Source organism: Cavia porcellus, unplaced genomic scaffold, assembly GCF_034190915.1.
Source record: "Cavia porcellus strain 051 isolate PalLab524CR breed Dunkin Hartley unplaced genomic scaffold, mCavPor4.1 scaffold_8, whole genome shotgun sequence".
Lineage (NCBI taxonomy): Eukaryota > Metazoa > Chordata > Mammalia > Rodentia > Caviidae > Cavia > Cavia porcellus.
In genome coordinates, this window is record NW_026947491.1 from 93,269,094 (window position 1) to 93,296,954 (window position 27,861).

The 27,861-nt window shown below is 52.7% G+C and overlaps 1 protein-coding gene across 3 annotated transcripts in view; it reads left to right on the forward strand.

Moving 5' to 3' along the window:
* The window catches only part of Polr3b (RNA polymerase III subunit B), an 82,226-nt gene that overhangs the window by 27,682 nt on the left and 26,683 nt on the right, over nucleotides 1–27,861 (forward strand). For all 3 annotated transcript variants that reach the window (XM_063255500.1, XM_063255501.1, XM_063255503.1), the window contains 9 exons: nucleotides 7,087–7,248; nucleotides 8,863–9,063; nucleotides 10,757–10,919; nucleotides 12,014–12,167; nucleotides 14,101–14,175; nucleotides 14,666–14,764; nucleotides 17,082–17,209; nucleotides 25,081–25,290; nucleotides 27,592–27,750. In XM_063255500.1, coding sequence (XP_063111570.1) covers nucleotides 7,087–7,248; nucleotides 8,863–9,063; nucleotides 10,757–10,919; nucleotides 12,014–12,167; nucleotides 14,101–14,175; nucleotides 14,666–14,764; nucleotides 17,082–17,209; nucleotides 25,081–25,290; nucleotides 27,592–27,750 — 1,351 coding nt within the window. The remainder of the gene's footprint in view (nucleotides 1–7,086; nucleotides 7,249–8,862; nucleotides 9,064–10,756; nucleotides 10,920–12,013; nucleotides 12,168–14,100; nucleotides 14,176–14,665; nucleotides 14,765–17,081; nucleotides 17,210–25,080; nucleotides 25,291–27,591; nucleotides 27,751–27,861) is intronic.

Consider the following 27,861-nt stretch of genomic DNA (forward strand, 5'->3'; position numbering starts at 1 on the left):
GTGTTTTCCCCTTAAATATGATGTGCGCAGCCTCAGCAGGTGGACAGACCTGCAGCAGCAGTGAGGGCCGAGAGCATCGGCTCCCGCCGCATTGGGCCGCTCTCACTGTCTCACTCTTGACCTAAATCACTTGCTGGAGCGTGCAGCTGGGCCTTGCACTTTCTCCCTGCTCTGCTAACTGGACAGCATTATTTTCCTCAACTTGAGAAGTTTGTTAACCGGGAGCTTTTCTGCCGACTGTGCCCTTCTCACTGGTTTACTAGCAGGGCTGTTTCTTTGGGGGGCCACAAAAAATTCAGCTGCGATCCAAAGAAACTTTGTCATAATTTGAGACAAAAGTGGCTAAGTGCAGGGCACTCATTGAAGGAGAACTGGGCTTTTGTGGTGGAGGTCGAGGGCATTTGGTTCTGTCCGGCCGCTCATTCAGTCCGCTGCCAGCTTAGCTCCCACAGGAAGTGGGGAGCGGCCGTCCCTCCGGCCTGCACCTGCTCTTCCCACAGTCCTTCTTCTGCCCGAGGGAGGCCAGGCCGCTGGGTCTGCCCGGAGGGGATTAAGCTCTCCGAGGAGGGCTTTGCTTTTAGAACACTGGTGACGGGAAGTTCGTGGCCAAGATCCCGGCCTCTGCCGTCTGCTGCAGAGTTGGTTTGGGTGGCAGAGCGGAAGGACGCGTCTGACCTGGAGCGAGAGCGCAAGGCCCCGGCCCGGGGTTCTCTATTCAGGTGGTCACCTGGAGAAGCCTCGCGTGACTTGCGTGGCTTAAGAGTCCAGTATACCAGTATACCAGTCCAGTATACCTTTCAGCAGATCCTTTGTTTAAAAAACTCCCCACACCCAGCACGTTTCTCTGATTAAGTAATGCCTGTGAGTCTAGTGCCCCTCCGTACTTCAGTGTTTGTGAGTGGACCTGAAACCTGCTTGCTCCGTGACAGTAGAGTGCTGACCAACGGGAGAAGGCGAGTCGTTATGCAGGGCTAGCAGTGGTGGCCTCTGTGGCGTGTGTTGCTCTTTATTTGTAGTAAGCCGCGTACTGCATTGTTCCAGAGCACGGCCTACCACAGCCAGCCGTGACTTGGTAGTGGGAGCCAGGTGCGGGCCAGCCTGGCCTGGCTGGGTGTCTTCTGCGTCGGTGTGCAGTGGTGGCCTCTGCTGGAGGGTGGCCAGGGCTCTGGGCTGCACTGGCATCAGGGCCCTGTAGTGTTTTCCGGGAACAAAATGAACTGTGGGACTTTGGGGCGTAGATGTGAGTCACTCCGCTGTCCTCCCCTTACTCTGGACCAAGGCTGCCCCAGCGTCTGCCGGGAGGTGGGGCTGAGTGGGCACAGCAGCCACACCTCCCCGTGTGTGTGTGTGTGTGTGTGTGTGTGTGTGTGTGTGCGCGCGCGCACGCGCGCGCGCACATATGGCAGGGTCTGGCAGAGGGGCAGCAGTCAGGACACAGGACCTGGCTTTGTCTCTTGGGTCTCTGCTTCCTCCCCCTTGCTGTCCAGCTGCCGGTCATCCCCTGCTCTCTGTCCAGTGAGACTGCAGGTCTCCTTGAGCTTAACTTCCGTGAGGCCTGGGCCCGTCTTGCAGGGACAGGGCCTGGGCCACTCGCCCTCCTGGGCTTGGCCGCTGGTGTCCTGTCCAGACTGCGGTTCCTGCTGCAGCTGATGGGTCTGTGGGAAGCTGCTCACACTCCAGTCCTTCACCTCCGTGCCGGCTGCTGCCGGCTGCCCTGACCACCCTGCTGTGAAACCCTCGCCGTGGCTTAATAGCATGAATTTTCCTTACCTCATTTTTAACATAAGAAAGTTCCATAGCAGTCACCCTTGGGCCACTCCCACCTTGAGACTTGGACTTGGCCGGTACCTTCCCTCCACCTATTTATTACGCTGCTCCTCTTTTCTTCCCACTAGCCAAATATTTCTATTTGTTATTTTCTTGACTTACTATATTGTTTAATTTTAAAATCTTAAAATGTTATTACACTATGTTTGTCTGAGCTTTGTAAAAGGATTGCTACTGTATGTTTTCTGTGACTACTTTTTTTACTCAACAGTAGTTTTAAGACTTATCCGTGTTACTGCGTGCCTCCGCAGTACGTGTCATTTCTGTATCACATTCCATTTGTGCAGATTTGTTGTAATACATATAGGATTCTGATCAAGAGTTTTCTATAGTTCCCGCTTTTACATACGGACATTGTCATTCATATTTCCTGGGTCCCACACGTGAGCGTTTCTGTGAGGACCATCCCCTTGTCCTGGAGGCCCCTGACCGTCCCGCTTAGCAGGAGAAGGTCGAAGCGGCTCCGCACCAGACCCTGGTCGCAGCCTGGTCTGTCTCACGGTGAGGGCATGAAAGCAGCGCCCCTTCTGGTCTGACTAAGCGTTTCCTCCATGACTGTCGAGTTGGGTCTTTCCATGTGCTTCTTGGCCAATCCTGTTTCCCCTCTGAGACACCTTTCAGGTTCTTTGTGTTTTCCTTATTGGCTTCAAGGAGATTTTTTACATGTGTTGGATCCGAATTTTTTTTTTTTTACCAGTTATGTGTGTTGCAGTCTAAATTCTGTCGGGGTCTGTACCTAGAGCCCAATCCCCCCGACAGGTGCATGGTGAAGGCTCAGAGTAGTGAGAGACACGGCACGGTCTGAGGGCTGCAGGAGGAGAGAGAGCCTCGGCAGAGCCGGAACTCTGCAGCTGGCCACCGACGCTGGGCAGCCGTACTTAATCAGGACAAGCAAGGAGCTGAGTGGACAGCGGACAAAACCTGAGCAGGGTCTTGGGAGGGGCTCAAGGACCCTCAGAGCCGCAGACCTGCTAATTAAGGAAAACCATCCAGACAGTCTCCAGGGGGCCTCAGCCCAGCCTGTCCTGCCCCTAGCTGTCTCCTCCTCCTCAGTTCAGACGTGCCGGGCCACGCCACAGTGTTCTCTGACAAAATTCTTTTTTTTTACTTTATCAAGTCTTTTAATGTTTGTAAGCTTGTGGTCGGTTTTGTCACCCCTTTCTCAATAGTTCCTGCTCTTTACTTTTTAAGCTTGCGCCCTTGCTGTTTCTGTGTCAGTCCCTCGGAGTCCATAGGAGTCCATTTGATTTGTCTTCTAAATGGGAAGTGAGTTTCCCTAGCATCATGTGTCCTGTGGTCTTGTATTTCCGTGCTGCTCCTGTGGTACATTGCAAGATGTGTATGGGTCTACTTGGGGCCTGTCTGTCCGGCAGTCCGTTTGTCTGTGCCTTCCCCTGCCAGGGCTGCCTTAGCCCTCAGGGTCTTTGCTTTTCCATATCAGCTTAGAATTTGTCTGTCAGTTTTCATTCAGAATCTCCTAGGGATTTTGATTGGAGTTAAATTGCAGATCAAATTCAGAAAAATAGTCTTGAGATAGTAGCCATCTTACCCCTAAATATCTTCTTTTCATTTATTAGGTTTTCTTTAATGTTGTTCTATAAGATTTTCTGATTTGCTCCATTAAAGTTGTTTGCACCTTTTGTTAGATATACTTGTAAAATACTTTAGGGATTTTGGGGGTGGGGGGTACCGGGGATCAAATTCACAACCTTGTACTTGCTAGGCAGGTACTTAGGCTGCTGAGCTAAGTCTCCAGCCTGGATTTTTTGCAAATACTAAACATGAAAAAGTTCAAGCCCATCCAGAAATGTAATAGTAAAATTAGTTCCCACATGCACATCACCAAACTTCATTTATTGTCACTAGAAGTAGTCTGGCTTTGCTCCCGTCTCTCTTTGTCTGTACATTGAGCTTAAACAAATTACGGTCATCAGATCATTTCAGTATCTCATCAGCTATAAAGTTTATGTCTTATAAAGACTTAGAAATATATCTCTAATACACCAAACCAAAAAAAAAAAAAAAATACCATTTTTATGCAAAGATTGTTAAGGAATAGTTGCTTGCTTTAAGGAACCACTACAGATTTCCTTACTGTTATGTTACTGTAGCTTACATTGGGCTTTTCACGTAGAATCTGTTATGTTTCATGGGAATGGCTCCCATGAGTACAAAGCAGAGAAGCCCCTGGTCTGTGGTCTGTAGGTGGAGAAGCACGGAGGCTGCCGCAGCTCAGTCCCGAGCCTGAGACCTGCCAGCCAGGGAGGGGAGGCATGGGAGCTGTCCGTCCGAGGCTGCAGTCCTAAAAGTCCCCACTGCTGTGAGCCCCAGGGGCCAAAGGCAGGCGAGGCCTGGCATTCTGAGAGGGCTCCCTGCTGCAGGAAAGTGCCAGTTTGCTTCTGCTCCGGCTGCTGCTCTGTCCGGCCCTCAACAGACAGGTGCCCACCTTCCCTAAGAGGCAGGGTCTTCTTCACTCAGTTCACTGATCAAAGCCAGGATCCAGCTGGTGTAGCTCACGCCTTTAATCCCTGGACTCTGGAGGCTGAGGCAGGAGGAACACAAGATGGAGTCCAGCCCGGGCAACTTAGTGACTTGGGAAGATGTTGTCTCAGAATGAAAACTGAAAGAGGACTGGGTATGTGGGGTAGAGGCCCTGTGTTCAGTCCCTAGTGCCAAGAAAAACCAGTAGATAAAGACAACAAAGGACAATTCCTTTTCCAGAAATAATGATACTCTGGTAGATGTACTCAGAAGTAATGCTCTGTCGGCTGTCTATCCCAGAGCCTAGTCCAGGTGGTAACTAAATTTATATGTGTGTGTGTGTGTGTGTGTGTGTGTGTGTGTGTGTGTGTGTTTGCTTTCTTCCTCTCTCCTGGAGGTTTTATAAATCAGTATTTAAATCTAGAGGTTGGAGGCTCGTCAGAGCATTTGAGTGTTTGGTTTTCCCACGCATGGGTGCTGTGCTGTGTCCTGTCAGGAAGGACAGGTCTGGTTGTGTCTTGCTTTTTGTGCTGCTGGGCTTGGTCACTGGGTCAGGTGTTTGAGGCTCTTGATTTGCCTGCTGTGTCCCCCGTTGGTCTTCCTCCTGACGGCTGGTTTTATTTAGCAGCCTGTGATGATCATTTCTGTTATCCACTATTTCATTGGAATGTGCAACGAAGTCCTGTCCTAGTTAGCAACTTCGGAGGCCTGAGACCTCATTCATGTGAGAAAGGGGGACGAGCGCCTGCTGTGTGTTTTCAGCCAGTTTGGAGAGGAATGATTTAGGTCTTCAGTTTCCTCCAGACCCAGGTAGTACAGTTTTTTCTTCTTTTTGAGTATCATTGTAAACTTAGGAATTTTAACAGTTTTACATAAAATTTAGAATTGGTTTCTCCATTTTTATAAATAAATGCCCAGTAACTTGATTGCATCCGTATCTATAGGTCAGTTTGGGAGAATTGACATCTAAATATTTAATCTTCCAACCTGTGAATTACATATTTCTCCCACTGAGATTTTTTTGTTTTGTTTTTTTATTGAATTGAACTCAGGGCCACCTACTTGCATGGCAGGTTCTTATGCCGCTGAGCTAAATCCCTGCCCCTCCCACTGAGATTTTTAAAAATTTCTGCTGGTGGTGTTTTAAGTACCTTTGCTGTGGTTTACTGGCCTTGGATCTTACCGACCTGCTCAGCACATGTATTGCTTCCAGGAGAGTTTCTTTAGCCTCCTTGGGACTTTCTGTGTGGGTCCGTGTGTTGTTGCACATGGACATGGTTTCATTGCTTCTCTTTGATTCCTTTTTCTCTTCCTCTGCGCCGCTGAGTGGGAGTGGTGAGAGTGGGCCTTCGCTCCTTTCCCGGTTCTGCAGAGGGAAGCATTCAGTCTGCAGCCCCTTCCGTGGGACCCGGCCCTGCTGTGTGGCCTTCCTGCGCCTCCCCGGAAAGATGGCCTTTGCGCTGCACCTCTCCCCTTGGCATGGCACCTCTCTGAGGTCTGCCGGCCTCCTCCAGGGTGGGCTTGGGTGCCAGGCTTCTCTTGCCCCGAGGCCAGTAGCTCTGCCTCCAGCCCTCTGAGTGCAGCCTTTCGAGACTGCAGGGTGTCGGGCCGCACCTGGCCCCTGAAGGGCTGCTTCCCTGGTGGGGAAGTCTGCGGGGAGGGCGGTGGCCTCCGCTGCCGCTGCCCGTGTTCCAGCTGGGTGGCCTTTCCTGAGTGTGCAGGGCAGGACTTGTGGCTGGCGTGGTGCCCAGGGGCTCACGGGGTGGCCTTAGGGTTACAGCCCTCCCGCTCCTCCGCTCGTGGAGCTCCTGTCCTCGCTTCCCTGCAGCGCTGCCTCCTGCTTGGGCCTCCCCAGTCGGCGGTGCGGCAGTGCGGCTTTGTTCTGATGTGGGGTGTATTGGCCATTCTTAGTGTTACGCTGGCTGGGGGACTGGGGTGCGCCTGTCATTTCCTGATGGCTCTGCACCTTTCACTCTCTCAAGAAGGCGTCTTCCCTGTTCCTACGATTTCGCCTTCAGTTTTCTCTTTAATTAACTTGTTTTCTCTTTAATTAATCTGATTTCTTGAGTCCTAGTCCTGTTTCTCACATGGAGCCTTGCTGGCTTTGTGTTTGCACTGCTGGCCAGCGTGCCGCAGGTGTCTGAGTCTGATTTGTGTCCCTTGCAGCAGCTGCTGTTCCGTAGGGACCGACTCTCACGGTGCCCCTCTCAGGCCGAGTCGGAACAGCTCACCCATCGGGCAGGGCTCCAGCCTGGGCTGGGTGGAGACGCGCAGGGGCCAGCGGTTGCACTGGAACCGTATAGGGCAGCGCTGCACCTGCTGGCCCCCGAGACGAGGGCAGCCGCTCCTGAGGGGCTGTAGCAGTGACAGCAAAACTCACTCTTTAGCAGCAGTGCCCACCTCTTTCTCTTTTTCCTCCCTTTTGGTTTTGGGTTCAGTGTCTTTATTTTTAGAATTAAAAATGAGATCACTGGTCAGTGAAACCTGAAAGTCTGGGAACAACTGGTCTAACTGCAGTGCTCTGAGCGCGGGGACTGTATCGTGACCTGTGGCCCCGTGCCCAGACCTGCAGAGGTGGAGGCCCGTAGGAAGCTGTGTTCGCGTCACTCAGAACAAGCTTTAAGATAAATGTTTCTAATGTTACATTAAGTTTTTCCTGTTTCTAACAGTTGCTTTGTCTTGTTTTTTGCAGTAAAGCCTTAAGTCTTGAGCTCGGTAAAATAGCCCTGTGGTACGTTTTGAAATTTTCCATTTAAATGAACTTTCCTTTTCTTTTAGCTTCTGTCTCTTCTCTTTGAAGATTTGTTCAAAAAATTTAATTCTGAAATGAAGAAGATCGCAGACCAGGTGATTCCCAAACAAAGAGCGGCCCAGTTTGATGTTGTGAAACACATGCGCCAAGACCAGATCACCAACGGCATGGTGAATGCCATCTCCACCGTGAGTGCGGGGAAGGGGCCAGGCGGGGTGTGCGGGCGGCTCGCAGAGCGCAGCGCTGACCGCGCCACTGAGCCGGGTCTGTCCCTGCCCCTGATGCCTGACTCGGTTGTCCCACTGCTGCTGGCGGCAGGTCTTGTGCCCTCGGGACGCTGCTTTGTCTGCCCCAGGACTGCTCACCGGCGGGGTTGGCCTGGGCCTCTGCTGGGGCGTCCGCAGCCCTGCTTCCTCTGAGGAGCGGTTTCAGACTGTCTCTCCCCTGCCTTTGGGCGCCCCTGCAGGCTGGAGCCCACGCTCTCCCTGTGTCTTTCTGTACTGCCCGCCTCCTTCCTGTTCAGCGGCTGCTGCTGTGTTGGGCGCTGTGCTAGATATTTATTTCCCTTGTTCACTCTCGGGCTTACGTCCGCCTGCTAGAGTCATTCCAGTTCCAAAGGTGAAAGCAGTTACCTGAGTGAGCAGCACAGCTGGCTAACGTGAGGGGCACACGTGGTTGCGCTGTTACTTTATTTTGTAGTGGAAAAGGCTTCTTAGAATTTAGCTCATTTCCGTGTGATCAAGAACTCAAGGTTCTCGGGTGACAGATCCTCACTGTTGCGGAGAGGCCTCCCAAAGCCTCGGTCCTGATGCGGGCTCCCAGCTAACGTCTGAAACCTCAGCACCGCGTGCTGCAAGGACTCGCAGGCTGGATCCCTGCGTCCGCTCCTGAAATTGCGTGGTCCTCCATGGTGTCCTCTAGGAAGTGTCATTGGGTCTGCAGGGAGCACGGAGAGCGGCAGACGCTGTTTTCCTCTTTGGAATCAGAAAGACGTTTCAGTCTGCCGTTACTTCTGGCCTTTCTCTCTGCTTTGTTGATGCGTATTGTTTCCAAGTTTCACTCGAGTTACCGTGAACTTAACTTCTGGCAATTTAATGTGTGCCCCCAGTATATTTAATATGAGTATCTGGTGCACAGAAGGTAGGTTTTATGTTAAGACTCATTTACGTGACTACTTTAACGCTGACAGTCGCAGAGGGGTGCAGGACTTCTTAATGTGCCTGCGCATGTGGCAGCGGTGGTGCACTGACTTGGGGCACATGTGCTGCAGTGGGCCCTGTGCTGACCTTGGAAGCTCTGCAGGGCCCACCATCACTAGTGTACGATTTTTAGATTTCTCTGGCCTCAGTCAAGAATTGCTAGCCATCACTTTCTGTTGTTTTCTTGTAGTTAAGCCCAATTTGGGAAGCCCTCTGAATACCACACCCCATAGGAGTTGTCTCTGTGAGCAGCGGGCCGCCCCACCGGAGCTGGGCCGCGATGGCTGCAGCTCTGGCAGCCACCACCTCCCGTGCGGCTCCAGGAAAGCAGCTGGGTCAGCGGGTGGCAGCGCCTCCCAGGACGCCTGCTCGGCCGCCCTGAGGCTGCCTGCAGCTGTTCACAGTCACCCTGGTCTGCGGAAATGCCGGCAGAAGCCTGCTAAGATTGCACCTGGTTGTGGCATTTGGGCTCCTGCAGATCATCACAGCTGTGATGTTGTTGGCGAGCAGTTTCTACAGTGAACTTGTCAGAGCAAGCGACTGCTGCGTCAGTGAACTCAGGAAAGGGCCCTGCGTGGTCTCATATCTTTTGTCTCTCCACAGGGAAACTGGTCTCTGAAGAGATTTAAAATGGATCGCCAGGGTGTGACCCAGGTGCTGTCACGTCTGTCCTACATATCTGCGCTGGGCATGATGACAAGAATCTCTTCCCAGTTTGAAAAAACCAGAAAAGTGAGCGGGCCTCGCTCCCTGCAGCCGTCGCAGTGGGGAATGCTGTGCCCTTCGGACACTCCTGAAGGAGAGGTGAGATCCCCGCCCCCGCTCTGCTGGACAGGGCCAGTCTGGAAGGTTGAGCTCTATGCCCAGCCCCAAGCTGCTCCTTTGCATTGGTGGCTACTTAGCTGGCAAGCAATATTGATGCAGCTTGTCAAGACTACGCTGGGGGGCCGGGGACACAGCTCAGTGGCACAGTGCCTGCCTGGCAAGCACGAGGACCCAAGTTCGATTACTGGTACCAAAAACGCACACCAAAACAAAACAGAAGACCAGATTGGTATCATCCCAGAGCCATTCTCTGAGAAACATTTGATGCAGCATCTTCCCTGCAGAGATACGGGGGCCACATTTCCCTGCTGATTTTAGTTTATCCTGAGAACAAGGGGAAAACAACGCACGGGCAGTCGTGGGACCTGTCACCGTGACACTCATAACGCGTCCGTTCTGGGCAGCACCTGACTTAGCTGGGCACTGGGAGGACGTCGCCGCTCTGTTCCGGTGGTGAGTGTGTGGTCCCCTAGGTACAGCACGCTGAGGCTGCACCCAGGCCCTGACCGGGGTCTTGGAGGGTTGCTTCTCTAACATCGCTTTGGTGTTAGCGTGGCTGCTTTCTCTTGCTGCCGTTCATTCTAAGTCATGGACTTCCAGGGGAAGAACGGTCAGCGTTGTAACTCAGGTTCCTCACATAAGCCTGGTTTAGAACGGAAGCCTCGTAGATATGTGCTGAATGAATGCATCAGTTAACTTACAGTGAGTAAAGATGGGGGTTCAAAGTATAGAGATTTGTTATAACTTGGAGAAGGTGAAAAGTTGATGTCCATGAAGAGTTGGGAGTTTTAGAAATTACTCGGCTTACCTAAAGCCACATGGACACGTACACTGGACATTTGCAGGTTTCCACGTATGCGTTGCTTATCATGGTCAGCCTGGGTATACTAAATATCCCAGAGACTGCTTCAGCTAGCATCAACAAAGTGGCTGCTTTGTACAAAGAGTTAACAGTATAATCTTTACATGTCACGTGTCCTTAATGTGTTTTCTGTTTGCTGTGCTTTGTCCTTAACTGGTATTTTTGTTTCTGATATATATATTTTTTTTTGTCTGTATGGAAGTTTAGAAATATTTCATATTTCCTTTTCATTGTGAAATAATTCCAGAGCTACAAAAAGGTTGCAAACATAGCACAAAGATGATTTCTGTAACCCTTCAGTCCCAGATGTGGCCATCTGACATGGGTGTTGCACAGTCACCAGCCTCGTGAGGCTGATGCTCGAAACCATCTGGGACTGTTTCCCTCCCTCCCATGGCTCTGCCAGTGTCGTGTTCTGACCTAGGAGTGTGTGCTCTTTCCGCCTGGACCAGTCCCCTAGTTCTTCTTTGCCCTTACTGACCAGGAATCGGTGAGAGTTCCAGCTGGTGTCATCACACCGGGTATGGCGGCTGCTCGTGTGGGTATACCTGTTGTTACAATCCTCTTCTTCTGTTGCACTCCATGATGTCATCGTTACTTACAAATGATACCACACTCAGCACTTCAGCTAAACGTTTTACAGCGTTTTACCTGGGGTTAAGGCGTACGTGGATTTCAGTCTCTTGTGATTTGCCAGAGTGCCTTACCAGGCAACGCTCCTTTGTGTTGCCACGCAGAGTGGTGTTTTCAGACGCATACTGGTTCTGTGTTCCTAATGTGGGTTCTTAGAACTGACTGTCTTGTTTTCAGGCCTGCGGTTTGGTGAAAAATTTGGCCCTGATGACTCATATCACAACCGACATGGAAGACGGACCCATTGTTAAGTTAGCCAGCAACCTGGGAGTGGAGGACGTGAACTTCCTGTGTGGGGAGGAGCTCTCCTACCCAAATGTGTTCCTGGTCTTTCTCAATGGTGGGTGCGTTAGAGAGCAGGGCGGGGAGCCTATTTCTGCACCCGTGTTCACAGCACAAGCACGTTTCAGTGCTGGGCCCAGCTGGACCTCAGTGGAATGTTAGAAGTCGGAGCTGGGGCACTGGGAGTGCTAAGCCCCCTGCCGAGGTTGGCGCACTGCTCCCCTTCCCAGCTGCTGGCCTGTCCTGAGCGCAGAGAGGCACAGCCTGGTTAGGAGCAAGTCTGTCCCTGAGCCCTTCTTGCAGAGATGGCCAGACCCTCCCTTAGGGAGTCGCATCCAGCCATGTGATCCTTGTGCTGTTGGCAGCCTGGGCAAGAAGCTCTTCTCCTTTGGCCCAGACAGATGTGATAAAAAAAATACATGGTGAATCCAAGCTTTAAAGAATCATTACAGTAGAAACCACTGTCAGAACAGTCTCTGTCCCTCTGTGCGGTAGACGCCCCCCTCCACCTGCTTTCCGAAGCAGTCCCGGAAGTCCTCTTCTGTGAGTGTCTCTGAAGTGTGGTTAGACATACGGTGACGACTGCTGCTGAGAGCCTGCCAGCGGAAGGCAGGCATGGCCACCCAGCAGCACTGTGTGGCCTCTGGCTCTTCCCCAAAGTCACAGTGACCGTGAGAGGGAAATGTTTCGAATTGATTTGGGACACGAAGGCAGCTCAGGGAAGAGCCGTGGGGGCCAGGCTCCAGCAGTGTGGCTGCCCTCTCTGCAGCTGCTGTGGTGGCCCCGTCTGATGTGCCACTTAGGCATGGGGCTCCTCTCCTTTCCCTTCCTCCCTCTCTGGCAGCCACTGCCTGTGGCCACATGGGCTGCTGGGAAGGTCAGGAGCTACAGGGCTGCCCAATACCCGCCCGCCTCTGTCCAGTGCACCCTGTGCTGCCAGGAGTGCGTTCTTGGCTTATACTCTCACCGAGCCTTGCAGCCCTCATGGGCACCCCCTTTCCTCGACACCCCGAGGACCACAGAGTGAGGCCGACTGCGGTGTCCCACTAGAAACGGTGCTCTCAGATGGCAGCCCAGCTGCCAAGGATTCCCGCTGGCTGACATAGAAGTCAGATCAGGATCCTTCTTTATTTCTCTCACCTCTTTCACTAGGCAACATCCTCGGGGTCATTCGAGACCACCAGAAGCTGGTGCACACGTTCCGGCTGATGCGCAGAGCCGGGTACATCAACGAGTTCGTGTCCATCTCCACGAACCTCACGGACCGCTGTGTTTACATTTCCTCAGACGGAGGGAGGCTGTGCAGGTACGTGCTGCTGAGCCGGCCACAGTCCCTTCGCGTCCACGGTGGGAAGAAGTAGGCTTTTACATGTGAAGGTGTTTTCACTCTTTTGCTGTCAAGATAAATCTGATTCAGTGAGCAGACCACAAAGGTTACAGTAGGCATGGTGAGCAGGCGGCCTGGGGCAGGGTGGGATCTGAGGATGATAGACCTGTGTCGGGACAGTGACGTGTGTGTGCCTGAGCAGGTCAAGTCTCCGGCCAGGGTCTCCTTGGCTGTCAGGTGCTGGGCAGCACAGCTTGGGCCTGCCCTGAGAACGAGGGGGAGCTAGGCTCCCCAGGGTGCAAGGCACGTAGTGGGTACACATCTCTGATGGTAGCATCACCGCCTCATTGGGGCAGGAGGAGCACGGACATGTCCTAGCTTGTTCTTGTTTGGGATTTTTCTTTCGTTACCCAGACTATAAGAAGGTATACTCTGAGAGAAAAAGAAATCCTTGGGTCAGGCAGGAAGAGCTGAGACTGTATTGCATTCCCTGTCATCTCTGTTGTCACCTGGGTCTTCCCCACAGGGCACTGTGGCCCTCACCTGTGGCAGTGGTGTCCCCACATTCCCCACCAGAGGCTAGAGTTTGGCAGCATGCAGGTGTCCGAGGGAAGCTCGCCCAGTGTGTCTTCAGTGACTCATGTGCCCCAGTGATCTGCAGAGTCTTCCTGTGCTCAGTTCCCGCCGGTCCTTGAGTGTAGCAGGCACCCGAGTCCCGGGCACGTGGTGGGCACCCGAGCGCCTGCTCTGACCTGCTCCTGTCGCTCATCTACAGCGTCCACACTGCACACGTCACCCGCGTGGTCATCTAGAACGTCCATACCACACACGTCACCCGCATTTGGCTAGGCCCTGCAAAACACCACCACACCAAACAGGTGTGGGCCCTGCGGGCCTCGGAGCGTGTGTGCGCTTCCTGGACTGGCGAAGCCCTTGGGCAGCCACCATTGACAGTTACAGGTTAATGTGCATCCGGGGCCACTGCCCAGCAGGAAGTTACCGCCAGCTGCTCTTGGGTCAGCGGTGGCTTGAGATAACCTGTGAGTCCTGTTCGTGGTTGTCTACCCTGAATCGACTCTGCATCCAGCACTTTGCAGACTTCTCTTCAGGTGCTTCTTGGCTGGCCCCTTGGTGTCGCAGCCCCCGTACCACTGCCAGACATGGCCAGGACCTGCGAGTAGCACCAAGCCCTGTTTGAACTGGTGACTGAGAGGCTGCTGAACAGCTCCCAAGTGGATAACCTGTATGGCGTGGACTCTGTAGGTGATCACACGGGTGACGTGTGCAGCATCGACGCTCTAGATGACCACGTGGGTGACGTGTGCGGTGTGGACGCTCTAGATGATCATGGGAGTGATCAGTGCGGTGTGGATGCTGCAGATGAAAGGATGGTTCATGTCTGAGGCAGACCAGTGAGGTGGTGTAAGATTCCACCATGCTTCTCAGATCAGTGCCCAGTTTAGAACTCAGGAATTATTTCTGGAATTTTCTGCCTAGTATTTCTCAGCTGACCTTGGGAAGCTGAAATCACCAAAAGCAAAACCACAGATGAAGAGTACGACTGTGTGTCACACCTTCCCAGTGTGAAATTAGGAGACGTTTCTGGGGTAAAAATAGAAATACGAAGGAAGAGATTTATTTCCTTCCAGACTCTGTTTTATGTTGCCTTTTTACTTAAAACCAAATGTTTTCCAAGATACTTGAAGTACTGTGTCGTGTTCTGTGAATATGTATTCTGTGTATTCTCATGTGAATGGAGTGTGTGTATTGTGGGGGGGGGGGGTTCCTGTACCCACACAGGAAATCCCTGCTGTCCCCAAGCGTGTAGGAGTGAGTGCGTGTGTCTGTGCCTTTCCTCACCTTGCTGTGGTAGACGTGGTCATTACTGATCTGTTCCTTTTTTCCGTTTTAGGCCTTATATCATCGTCAAGAAACAGAAGCCCGCAGTCACAAATAAGCACATGGAAGAGCTGGCTCAGGGCTACAGGTACGGGCCCGCCAGTGAGCGTCACCGCCCTGCGCACCCCGCATGCGTGCTCTCTGGTCCTTCTGTGTATTTTCCTGTTCGGTCTTTCAGTCCCTTTGCACCACCCTGTTGGAGAAGCATCCTTCTTCATATACAGACGCGTGGGCAGGGTAAAGGGTTTATCAAGCTAGGTACAAGGGTTACCAATCAGTGCACCACGGGACATTTCTGGTCAGAAAGGGACTTTCATCTGTACGTTACGTAGACTCTCTTGGTCTCTTGTCACACAGTTTCTAGCATCAAAGTCTCAGAAGTCGAGATCCAGCCAGAACCATGGGCACATGGTGTGTTTATCCAGGGATGTGTGACCCTGTGATCTGGAACGGTGGGTGTCAGCATCCCGCCGTGTTGGCACTCTATGGAGAGATGGGTGCGTTGGGCCCGTGTCGTGTAAGGTGCTGCAGTGAAACACCTTTCGAGTGGTAATGTCTCTTCACCGATGTTTCCCCAGGAACTTTGAGGACTTCTTACACGAGAGTCTGGTTGAGTACTTAGATGTGAACGAAGAAAACGATTGCAACATCGCACTCTACGAGCACACAGTCAACAAGTGAGCGGCAGCCAGGGCCGCCCCGGGAGAGGTGCCCGCCTCCCTCGAGGGTCGTCGGCCTCCCCCCGTCCTCCGCCCTGTGCTTTTGTGGTCTTCACCGTGGACCTCCATGGTTTCCTGGGGAAGCGCACCCCGTTTATCCCGGTTGACAGTAGCATAGAGCTGCTGACAGCCATCTGTAGGTTTCACTAGCCTTCCTGCTCACATGACGCTTAGTGGTTTTTTTCAAAAGGAGTCACTTTTCTGTAACATTCGATTGCTGTGAAAATTAACTTAGTGAGTCGGTTCACGTGGAAGACGGTTTCTGTCTCCCGGAGGATTCTTGTGAATGCTGGTCGTCAGTCAGCAGGGCTGTGTGGGTGTGGCACAGCGCCGTCCCCAGGCTTGCACGCACTGTCAGTGTGAGGTGTTCCTATTTTCAGAGGCATCTGTGCTCCGTTTGGAACACAGTAGATGGTGTCTGTAGCACTGGCTTTCTGATGAGTCCACTTACAGGAAATTGGAATTTTTGTAGTTATTGTATTAAATAGTGTAATATCCCCACCTGGTAACCGCTTTGGTCTGCACATGGCTCAGCACAAACCCGAGTTTCAGCGTTGACGCCGCTCCTTCCCCGCGTTTGCCCTCCAAGAGCAGCCAGTGCTAACCGTTTGATGCGTTCTCTTCTAGGTAGTTTGCTAAGCCATGTAGACAAACACCTGTGAACCCACATGAGGGGAGCGTATGGAACAGTGGTAGCATGGTTAGATTTCACAGTGTGTTAAAGGCAGTCTCCATGCTAGTCTGTGTTTATATTTGCATGTATACATCTAAATTGGTTTCTGTTGTATTCTTCCCCTGTGCACGTATAGTTCGTTTAGCTCCTTCCTGTCGATAAATACTGGGAGCGGGATGAAGGATGGCCTGCTGAGGGACGCATGCCGCAACTTAGCACAGCTGATTAGGTGGTTTCAGATTTCTACACCATTGTTGTTTCTGGTTTTTGAGACAAGGTCTTGCTGTAAGTGTAGACTGGCCTTGAACTCATTCCATAGCCCAGGCTAGGCTCAAACTCAGGGCAGTCCTCTTGCCTCAGCCTCCTGAGTGCTGGGATTACAGGTGTGCTCTCCATGCCCGGCAAGTGATGCTCTCCCTTTCCTTCCTTGCCAACAACGGCCTGACGTGTGGGTAGGATTAGGGTCCTGCCAGGCTTGCGGAAATGACATTCCTACCCTCTCCACACGGGGCAGACTTAGTACCTGTGCACTGAGCGGAAATAGGTGACTAAGTCCTCACATGGGAGGCTCCGTGCAGCCACCGCTGAGCGGCCACACCGGAGACCAGTCCTCTCCACAGAGAGTGGAGCCCCGCCAGCAGGCACCCTGCACGCAGGCAGGAGCCTTGGGCTGGCTCGGGCCACGGCTTAGGGTCTGTCTCTGTCACTGCACCTGAGTGGCTGTCATTCAGCCCAAACTGGGTTTTCTGCAGAGATGGACCAGGAGAGTCACGGGGAGTCGACACCCACCCCCACCGGGGAGAATCTCTGGGTGTGATCCCAGCAAACCGTGATAAAAGCCTCAGATGCAACTGCAGATCTCTTAGCGACCACGGGCAGAGCTAAAAAGAGTGGGCAGGAGTAGAGTTAGTATTTTCATCTCACCAGCCTCTGAAACAGCGTTCCATCAGCATGCGGTCAGCCTGAAAATCCCGAGCTGTTTCGCTGCTATTCCTGCCCCAAGTCCTGGAAATCTGCCAGGCACACGTGGCTCCCCGAGTTTCGGAGCAGAGATACCCTGATTTCGCAGCACTGTCAAGTGAAAAAGTAAATTCACAAGTGGAAGTTGTTCCAAGTATAATTAAAACATTGTAAATAGCAAATGGAGTTATGTAAATTTGAGTTTTAAAGTTTTAAGTGTTGAAATTCAGCAAGATTAAGGATGAGCTCCTCGGTTGCAGCAGCTGCGCTGCAGGCCACCGCGGTCTGTCCAGCTCTTCCTCTCCAGCTGGCGCTCGGAGGGACGGAGGAGGAGAGAGCGCCTGAGTGGGCTTGTTAGGTGGACTCCTGTGTGCTGCTGCGTGTGACTGCGATGTTAGTGTGTGTTACCTGGGCCTGCCTTCTGTATAAATAATGCCTTACTATTTCCCTTCCCCTGTAGTTCAGTCCCTGAAAGCATTTCTACTAAAGACTTAGGTGATGTTTTATCACCCCTATATGAGTGCGTTTTTGTCGCGCCAGTTGTCTTAGGGTCAGAGTTCACTGTCTTGTAAATCTCTCAGGCCCCCAGGAGGCCCTGATGTCGCCCTGCTTGCCTGAGCTGTCTGCTTCTTACCTCGCCAGAGACACCACCCACCTGGAGATCGAGCCCTTCACGCTGCTCGGCGTCTGCGCCGGCCTCATCCCGTATCCGCACCACAACCAGTCCCCGAGGAACACCTACCAGTGCGCCATGGGCAAGCAAGCCATGGGTAAGAGCGTGCGGGGACCGTGGGTGGGGATGGGGTGCAGACGGAAGCTCTCCCCTTCTCCTCCCCTCCCCCGCTGCGCTGGGCGATCCGGAGCTGGTGCCTTGGGGCTCTGCAAGCTTTCGGGGGCCTCTCCTGTCTGTGCCCAGAGCGTTTCCCAGCTGGTTCCCTGCGTCAGAATGACAGGCGTAACTCTCGGAATTGTAGGAGCACAGTGTAAACTGCTAACCTGGAAAGATGGGGACAAGCAGACAAAAACTCAAGGGGAGTGGGGTGGGCAGGAGAGAGGTGCCAGGCAGGCGCTGGCCGCAGGACCTGTGCCATCTGCCCAGGCTCCCAAAACGCGGCGCCCGTTTCTGAGATCGTATTTCTTCTTCCTGTCTGTCTTCCTTTTCATGTGTCTTCCTGTGAATTTATCTGTGCATTCACCCATTTATCCATAGCGTTCTATTGACCAAAAGTAGAATAGTCCTAGGACGGAGCCTGAAAACAGACGAGATGGCGGCCTGGGCTTCCAGAGGTCAGGGGCCAGCACATGGCCCAGTAAGTCCGTCCACTGCGATTAGCGCCGTGAGGGTCCAGCAGCGGGGGTCCAGGAGGTCAGAGGAGAGGCTCGAGGGGCTGGGCTGGGCGGGAGCACGGTGAGGAGTGGTCGGGGGAATGGGTGGAGGAGCAGGCACTTCTCCAGGACACCTCGGACCCGGGCTGGCTGGTGTGGAGGGCCGTGTGGGGAGCTGTGTCTAATGGTGAGATGGGGAACGCCGCAGCATCCCCTCAGCCCCGAGGAAAGGCTAGCAGTTTCCAAGTGCTTTCCAAATATTTCTACCTCATTCAGTTCCTAAGGCGTTCTCTCGCCATCCATCCCTGTGACATTGGTCTGACTTGGCCTGTCTGATCTAAAGTGATGTAAGAACTTCGTGAAGAAGGGTGGGCGCACATTGCCTTCGGGTGACGAGCACAGAGCGGTCGATCAGCCTCTCTGTGACCAGCCACAGCTGCGCCAACTGCAGGGAGCGTGACAGCTCGGGAATCCCAGGGCCTCTCACGGTGTGTTCCGAGTTTGTACGGTGCCCTTAGGAGCTGGCAGGAGAGCAGGGATCAGGAGCGGTGCCCTCCCCAGGCCCAGCCTCAGCGCTGACCACTGGCCGCTGCCCGCTGGCCGCTGCCTTGCCAACAGGTTGAAACCTGCAGGGCTGCGCTGCCTGCTGGAAGGGCCGGCCCTTCTGCTGGGCCACTAGCCGGTTTGTCCCTGGATGCGAGTCCCGGAGAAACAGTGCGGCTTTTGTATGGGGCCTTGGGCAGCGCTGACAGAGGAAAGGCACAGCCCTCCGCGCTGCCAGGCGCCCTCCCTGGGTCTGAAGCTTGAGACAGGCACTGAGCTCCACCCCCACTCCCCACACCCCCCACCCTCCCCGTGAAGAGAAGCTTTTAAAAATAAGTAAATAAAGAGTAGGCTGGAAGGAAAGAAATAGTATTTTTATTTTGTGACACCCCTCCCCACCAAAAAAAAGGCCACCTTTACTTTGCAGCCTGGACATCCGCACGTTGGGTTAGTTACCACACACAGTTAAGCAGATCAGGGCGTACAGAAAGCCAATTCAGTGTCTGTAGAGTTCTTTTGTAGTTTCCTGTGTGAAGGTTTTTTTTCGCGTTTTGTTTTGAGTGTCATTTGCAATTCATTGTCTGTGTTTTCTGAGGTTGGTGTATTCAGCTGCTCTGACCCTGGGTCCCGCACATTTAGCTCCTTGGATACAATCCTCTGACGTTACTGCTGACGCCGGGCAGACAAAGGCACTGTGAATATCTTTAAGTAATAAAAAACAAAGCCTTTGTTCCTGTTTGTATTATAAAACACCTGACTGGAGATAAAAGTACATTTGAATCTGGCACCTGGCATGACCACGTTTCTCTCTGGACACTGAAATAGCTGCAGAAGGACGGAGCCAGGTCCGTCTGAAAATCACAGAAGGAAAAGCTGAGCCCAGGGCTGGACGCAGAGCTGGCTCTGTGGTCCCTGCAGCAGCAGCTAAGCCGTGCTGTCCTGGAGCCTTCGTGTGGCCTGGCGTCCTGCAGTGCTCTCCAGTGGCTTTTCACTGCTGTGTGCGTCCTGGGCTCAGGTAGAGAGGTGATCCTACAGCCGACTCCCCATGTCTTCCAGCCAGCCCGGGAGAGCGCGGTGTCCCAGCCCCCACCTCTGGGTGGCAGCTTCGTTGCCCACCCAGAAAAGAAGTAAGTTGTCTTGCAGGGCCGCAAGGAAAGGCTCACCAAGAGCAGCTGAGGCACAGACGTAGTCTTTCCTGGGCCCGGGGTGGAGCCAGTCCACCCTGGAGCCCGCAGAGGCCTTTCCTCGGCCTCAGGGCTCGGGGCTTGTCCATCCGTGAGGTTCAGTTTCCACACAGCATCTCCGGGAGGCTGAGGAGCCCCTCTCTCCTGGGATGAGGCTCTGGGCTGTGAGGGGCTCACCACAGGAGCCCTGTGGACATTTGACACACAGGATCCCCAGGTTGTGCAGCGCTGTGAGCCACGTGGACAGAGGGTGGTCACTCCCGTTGTGCACCATGCGGTTAGTGGCAGCACTCAGGTGGTTCCACCTGTTCAGGAGCTGGCTCGCCTTCCTGGTTGGTCGGCTGGCTTTTTCCAGGAGTTCATGTGACCTGTGTGGTTGTGTGCAGTAGATTCTGTCCGGACACAGATAGTTTGTTTTTCCCCATGTTCCCCATATGAAAATAGGATGGGATTCACTGGAAATAGGCCGACATTTCTGCGATATTCAGAACATATACAAAGATCTTCATGAATTTGTTTTCATTCTGCACCTCACTCCCGCTTGGTTGAAGAGTTTTTGTTTGGTTTCGGCCTGGTTGCTCTTTGTTCAAGAGCATGATGATGAGGGGAAAAGACCCCTCACTCCAACTACCCCTGCCAGTTCTTTCTTAGAACTCGGCTGTTGTTTAAAAAATGTTTTTAAATTACCATACCTGTTTTTCCCTTGAGACAAAGTGTCGTCTTATAGTTTAGGCTGGCCTCAAACTCTGGGCAGTGTCGCTGCCCGGGCCTCCTGATGCTGGGCTTACAGGGGTGCACCACAGTGCCCGGCGCATTGTAGCTGGTTTGGCTCCAGGGTTATGTGGTGTCCCTAAGACCAGAAGGTCAGCATTGACCCTTGGGGAGTGCTACATGAGGCTGACTGTGTAGCTGGACGGGAGTAGAGTGAGTGGTGCTGGGTGCTGAGCTGAGTGCTTCTGTTGTCGCTAAGCACCCAGTCAGGGTACTACTGCTCACAGTGAAATTTGGGCTGGAGCATCCATTTTTGTTTACGTGGTGCTAAGGATTGAGCCCAGGGCACTGCCCACCCTACGCTTGTCTCCACCACTGAGCTTCGCCCCACCCACTCCACCCCGGGATGCAGACTCTGGCGTGCAGGTCTGCTCTTAATCCCAGTGATAGTCCTGAGAGGTGTGATGCCTGCCTTTCCGCAGAAGGGCGCTGAGTCTCACTGTGGGTGAATAACTTGTAAAGGGTCGTGGTGTGCCGCTATGCAGCAAAATGTACTGAAAATTCTTCTCAGCTGAAGCTCCTTTCCCTGCCAACCTTTCCCTAACCTTCTGGAGCCGCCAAGCTGCCCTCGCCCAGGCCGTGGGTCGTAAGTCCCTTGAGGACAGTCTGTCTCGTGACTGTGTCTGTGTACCTAGCCCAGCGCCAGTGTAGTGGGTGGGGTGGTAGGTGCTTAACAAACGCTTCACCGCAAGTAGTGAGTCTCTTAAGCCTGTTAAAATTGTTAAACCGGGAGCAGATTTTCTAAAAGAATTTTGAAACTAAGAGGAATTATGCAACTTACTTTGGCTTACTATAAAACTGCAGCAATAAAGACAGTGTGACACTGCAGAAAGGGTGGCCATCCACGGAAGGGGGCAGAAGTACGACCTCACAAAGGGACCCACGTGTTTATGGACAGCTGATTTTTCATTAGTAGTGTCAAAATTTAGTTGGGCGTGACGGTGCCCACCTGTAATCCCAGCACTTGGGAGGTTGAGACAGGAGGACCAGCATGAGTTTGAGACCAGCCTGGGCTGCAAAGTGAGCTCAAGCTCAGCCTGAACTGTGTAGTGAGACCCTGTCTCAGAAAGACAAAAAACAAGCAAGCAAAGAGAGTGTCAGAGCTTTCCACTGGGGAATAGAAAGTCAGCAAAATCCTGCGTATCCACACGGGACAGAAATGAGCATCAGTTCCTGCTTGATAAAGGTTAATACAGGAGTATGACAGCCTGAAGTGTGAGAGTGAGACCATCTGCGAAGAAGGAAACAGCAGCAGCGTAAATCTTCAGGAGAAGCTGAGCTAAGGTTTCTAGGGACACAAAGACACAAACTAAGAAGAAAAACGATACATTGTATTTCTGAGAATTAGTCTTCTTTTCTTTGAAAGATTGCAATAGGAAAATGTGGGCCACAGAATGGAGAGGGCCTGTGCGGTAGCATTTCGGTAAGGGTGCGTGGGGTGCACGGGGTGCGCGGGGTGCGCACAGGGAACAGAGAGTAAAAAGAACTCAAGAGCAGGCACTCCTGAGGAACCAGAGCCCAGAAGTGTGTGCAGCTTGGTGAACGCGCGTCACAGAGCGAGGGCTGCTGCGCGTTTGAACGCATGATGGGGAGCAGCAGTGGGCCATGCCCGGGAGGACTGGGCAGCGGTTGGCAGGGCACCCGGGGAGACTCGAGCAGGTTCCTGAGAGCCAGGCCGCCTGAAACACCACCCTGGAGGAGTGAGGACACAGGCCAGGTGGCGGCATCCTCAGAGTTTTCCAGATCTGTCAGCGCTCATCATACTGGACCCTGTAAACAGGTGAAGTTTATTGCACTTGGTAACAGTTAAGATTTGGGGCGAAGTAAGGAGACATCGCTAAGTGAACCAGACCTCGCGTGTCCAGTGTGTGTGTGCCTGGGTTGTCTGCACCCTACCTTTCCATGCCACCCTCCATAAAAGCACGTCACACCCTAACCCAGCCCTAACTGCCAGCAGGATGCCGCTTTTGGTGCCCTGGCCGGTAGGGAGAGAAGACATTGGAGGTCGCAGTTAGAGGGGGTGGGGCACGGGGAGAACGAGGCTCACGGCTTTCTCTCCCGCGCCTCCGCAGCCGTTTTAAAGAAACTGAAGATCGTAGTAGGCATCCTGGTTTGAGCCTGTGCTTTATGCGGACAAGCCTGATAAGGTTCTTTAGGGCAATTTTCTCAAAAACATTTGCCTATTGGCAAGTAACTAGTCAGCCATTCATAATTTTTATGGACGTTATAGGGATCTGGTGGCATGTTGACGCTCTGTGATGTGGAAATCATACTTTATTAGTTACGATTCGTTCCACACGTTCAGGGCGCTGCTGTGAATGTGTGTGCGTACGTGCGTCCAGAGGGATTCTGTAAAAAGACTTTGGTGGGGATTTCTGCTGCGACCACAAGCGCCAAACCTATGCAGAAAGGTTTTGCTGCTGCTCCATCAAGTGGTGGCCGTGGTGCCTGAGGACCCGGGCCTGGCATGGTTACCATGGGACAAAGCTTCCAGCTGCAGCAGACATAGCCAGCGGCCCGGAGCCTCCTCTCAAGCTGCATAAAGTACACGGTGGCAGCTGAGCGCGCAGCATGCTCTTTAACTGACCTCATGGAAAAGGACAGACTTACTATGATCTGACAGCAGAAATCCGATTTCTGAAACAGCAAGGGATCCATTGCCAGGTGCCCTGCCTACTTTATTAGCTGGCACTAAGGTAATTAATAAGTACCGCATGGTGTAACTTGACAAAAAGTTCATGCAGTTCAGTTTCAGTTGGACTCTTGCTCTTCACAGGAGTTCTGATAGTTTTTCTAGAGATTTAAGCGCACAGGAGTGGCCAGAATATCCAGTGCATTCCAGTTTCTCGTGGTGGTGCAGACAGTTGCTAAGGTGAATGTCAGTTTCAGGGGTACTCACCTGTGGAGAGAGGTGGATATGGATGTCATCAAAATACAGGAGCTACGCAGCCTCATCTTCCCATCCTAATAGGAAGGTGATTAAAATACACGGTAAATATTTAAATCCTTAAATTTACTACCAAAAAGACACGTCACTGTGACTCTCCCTCCTTCGCGTCAGACACACTCGCGCTATCCTGCTATCCTTCGTGCAGTTTTCTGAGAAGCTCTGGAAGCCCATGGCCTTGAGCCTCTGTTGAAGCTCTGATCAGAACTTCGGTGGCTGTGGTTCCTGCCAGCACCGTGCCATGGAAAAGTGGGGTCTGAAAACATGACTGTGTCCTCGTCCCCTGCTCGCCCAAGGTCTGGTGTGACTTCGGCTCTGCTTCAAGGTCAAAGTGACCGTGAAAGGGAGAGGATCCCATCCATTCAGGACACCGAGGAAAGCTGGGGCAGTGCAGCTAAAGACCCTTGGGAAAGGGGCTCCAGAGCTGCTGCCGAGGGCGGGACCAGGGCTGATGGGGTGGGCCGGGTTCTCGGGCGGCCGTGGTACCGTGCTCTGCTGTGCTACGGTTTCCCAGTGAGCGGTCCTGTGTGTTGATCATGCCTCATACGTGTCCATGGAAGGCCTGATGGCCCTCTGCCCTGTGATTCAGTTACTGGTGAGTGAGGGTCTCCACGCTCTGTGCTGTGCTGGGTGAGTTTCCCTGGCACAGGGTGCAGCTCCATGCTCCCTTCAGCAGCGACTGTCAGAATACCCTGTCACTTTTGCTGATTGAAGCTCATTTCCATTCCTGAGTTGAAAGCACCTTTGACTTAATGATAGGATGGTGACCAAGTTAAAGAAAGTAAGTCTGCAGTGTTGGTGTCTGCTCCCCTAGGCGGACCTCCGCTGGGTTGCGTGTGGGTATCACTAAGGGACATCTGCAAGAGAGGGACTCAGCTCTCCACTAGTTCTCATGCCGACTCCTCTCTTCTCATCCAGCCTAGGAGGGAAGAAACACGTAGGAGGAGGTCAGGGGCTGCTGCACAGCCTCAGCTGCAGGGCCGGCCTGAGTGCCCCGGTCTCAGGTCTCTGTGAAGCATCAGCTGTGTGTCCAGCTGTGTGCCCCAGAGACTGGGGACCTTTGTTATGGTGAGCCTTGGCTCCCTGTGTTCTCTGAGAGGACAGGAGAGGGTTGACATCATCACATCATGACTCCCAGTGGACGGTCCCCCCAGGATCACCTTCCAAGGACCAGTCAGGTGGGAAGGACAGCCATCCCCATCAGGCTCTTCACAGAATCCCTAAACCATCAGCCCTTGTGCGGCAGCCAGCTGTTTATATCACTGAAAGTTCTCAAAGGTTTGCTGTCGCTCCCTTAGGGGAAGGGACCTTCAGTCTCCCTCTGTATCTTACGTTTGGTACTGCATCAAGTTTAATCCCAGAGACTGCTCAGTAAGTGAATAAACTTCTCTCCCTTTACCCGATTGTGTGCTGCTTCGTACTGTTCCCACCTTCTCTCTTGCTTTTTCACTTACAACGTTTGCAGTTGCTGACTCTTTATGAACTGTGCCTCTGTGTCCATGCCTAAGTTCCTGGGTGACTGAAGAGCCCCACCCCTTTTTCCCTGGTGGCCAGAAATGGCCCTGGAGGGCAGTCCATGGGCTGTGGACTTAGGAGGCCCCAGTGAGTGCCAGAATCCTCGAGCAGGATCGAGTCTGTAAATCCAAAACCTTGAAATTACTTAGATGAGTATACCTAAGAATAATTTTACGAGCTATTGAAAAATACTGTAAAAGTTACTGGCCACCATGCAGGGCTTGCTTTCACAATGCATGGCCTGGAGATTTTTTTTATTTGAATTATTGGAGAAATTGTGTTTACTGTATTAAGTGCTACATGATTGTTTCAGATAATAGAATGCTGAGTTTTGTTTTCCCCAATATCAATGAAGGTACCATTGGATACAACCAGCGAAACAGAATCGATACTCTTATGTACCTGCTTGCGTATCCACAAAAACCCATGGTTAAAACGAAAACCATAGAGCTGATAGACTTCGAGAAGTTGCCAGCAGGGCAGAACGCGACCGTTGCTGTGATGAGCTACAGTGGCTACGACATCGAGGACGCGCTCGTCCTAAACAAGGCCTCCTTGGACAGAGGTAATAGGGTGACCGAGGTCCGACTGACCCCAGAAGTGCTTCTTGCAGAATTAGGTAGCAGAGCGATTCCTGTCAGAACCGCCTGGTGTCAGAACATGCAGTCCCAGGCGAATCTCACGTACACGGGGACAGTTACATTTAGGTATTGGCTTTGGTTGCTTGCTTGTTTTTAATGTTATATTGAGATAATGTGGTGAGTGGGCCCTATAGGATCTTTCAAACAGAAGAACACATTAGAATTCGTTTATTTCCCATAGGAATTGCAGGGTATAAAATGTTTGTAAACTGTGCCCAGTAGCTTGTCCAGCAGCAGAGCGGCCTGAGAAGGCAGTAGCAGCAGTCAGCTGGGAAAGCTGCTCACTTGCCGTGCATCTTGGTGCCATACCCGGCGTACCTGGCCTTTTCAATGGAATGATAAGCCCTACACACAGACACAGACAGACGCTAGCTCGGGCTTCTTGCGCCCTTGGCCTCCACTTCCTGTTTGCTTCTGCAGCCTCCACAGCCCACGTCGGTCTCCCCACCCGGGCTGACCGACCTCCCCGACACACTGTGTCCCTCTGTCCTCTGGCGCATGCCCACTCTGCCTTCCCTTCCCCTCGCCAGTTGCTAGGCACCCATAACCGCACTCCTAGCCATGTGTCATTGCCATTAGTGTTGGCTGCACTTAATTTATGCCTCTTCTTTTCCTCCAAAAGACAGCAGCCATGCTTTAAAGCTTTAATCCTTTCTGATTAACTGGTAACGTTATGTGGAAATCGGAAGACTGGGTAATGTCTGTGAGAAACTCGGGGACACCGTCGTCCAGTCTGTGTTTACTGTCCCTGGCTTTTAAGCCTCCACCTGTGAATAACCGCGTGTAGACTTAGCAGAAAACACTTCCAGGGTTTGTGTAGTTCAGGTCCACACTGTGCCCTGGTGTGCTGTGAGTGGCTGCTGTGTGACATTTCCAGGTCCCGCAATGTTCCCAAGCTCTCAGCTCCCTCAGCAGGTCCATGACAGCCCTGCCCTGTCCACAGGGGGCCACAGTGACTGACCGGGACAGGCTCAAAGGCCTGCGGATGTCTTCACCCCTGGCCAGTTGCAGGAATCCATTTCTTCCACAAAAAATGTTTTAAAATGTAAAAATTGCCATGAGGACACAGGATTTATTTAGATGTTCATTTGTGCCTCACTGATTTTCTAAACTCGTATTTCGGGTTTCCTGGAAGGTCCACGGCAGGTGGAGGCCCTGGGAGAAGGGTCTCCCAGCCACATGCGGGGCCGGCTCCGGATAGCGGGCCGCACCCCGAGGCGCTTTCCTGACTGCTCAGCATGTCTGGCGGGGACAGGAGCCACGGAGGAGGCGCAGCCCCAGAGCCCTGGAAGGGCCGTTGGTGTTGAAGGCACCACAGCTCTCCGGGCGGCTCTGCCACTGATGTGTTTGTTTTGTGGGAAATTCGGTGCTTGAGTCCGCTGTCCCAGAAGGTTTCTTCTGTCCACCTTGCTTGTGTTTCTACATGTTCCCACCTGCCTGACCCAGTAGCAGAACACGCGTGACCGTCCCCCTGCTGCCGAGGACACAGCCACACACTTAGCACCAATGGTTCCGAGCCGCCCGGCAGCTGGACATACGCATTATGGCCCCATCTTGGATGTGTGAATGCCTCTCAGGGTTTTCCCTCGTCCACCATCTGAATCCAAGCCAGAAATGTACTGCAGTAATCTTGAGGGCAGATGTGGTGTGTCTCCCTTCCCGCTGAAGTCACCTAGCTGTGCTCTCTCTCATTCTCTTCTCAGGGGAGAGATGATGGTCTTGTCTGTTCGTCTGCTTGTTTCTCTGCTTCATGCTTTTGTGGGCCACTCATAAATGTCACCATGACAGAAAGAGCTCTCTAGGGAGTAAACGGCAGTTACTCACCGACGGGACACCATGCAGCGTCCGGCCGCCGTGCTGCCCGCCTCCTGGGCGGGGTGCCTGCTCACTTTCTCTGGCTTCACTCGTAGTGCTTGTAAAGAGAGGGGTCCCCGCTGGCCTGTGAGGCCCTCCCACGCCCCTCGTAGGCCTCTCCCCTTCCTCCAGCGTGTCCTGCAGTGCCGTGCTGAGAGCGTGAGACTGGCGTGCTGTGGGCAGCAGGCAGGGAGGAGTCCTGAGCACTGACGCGGGTCTTCAGGTAGTTTCGTGCCAATCAGATGATCCAGTGTATAGTAGTTTGGTTTCTTCACAAGGCCGAGGTGGGTGGATTACCGCACAGCTCCGATCCCTGTGTTCTGGTGGCTTTGTGTTTCTGGTGCTCCTGACCTGTTTTGGTTTCATTGTAGGCTTCGGGCGGTGCCTCGTGTATAAGAATGCTAAGTGTACGTTGAAGCGCTACACCAACCAGACTTTTGACAAAGTGATGGGGCCCATGCTGGATGCCGCTACCAGGAAGCCCATCTGGCGACATGAAATTTTAGATGCAGATGGTATTTGTTCTCCAGGTAAAAGCTTTAAAGAATGACTTTCAATGCATACTTTTTGACATTTAGCATGTTTTTTGAACAACATTTCTGTGTATTTGGTAAACAGGGCATAAAAAAAATCACCTATAA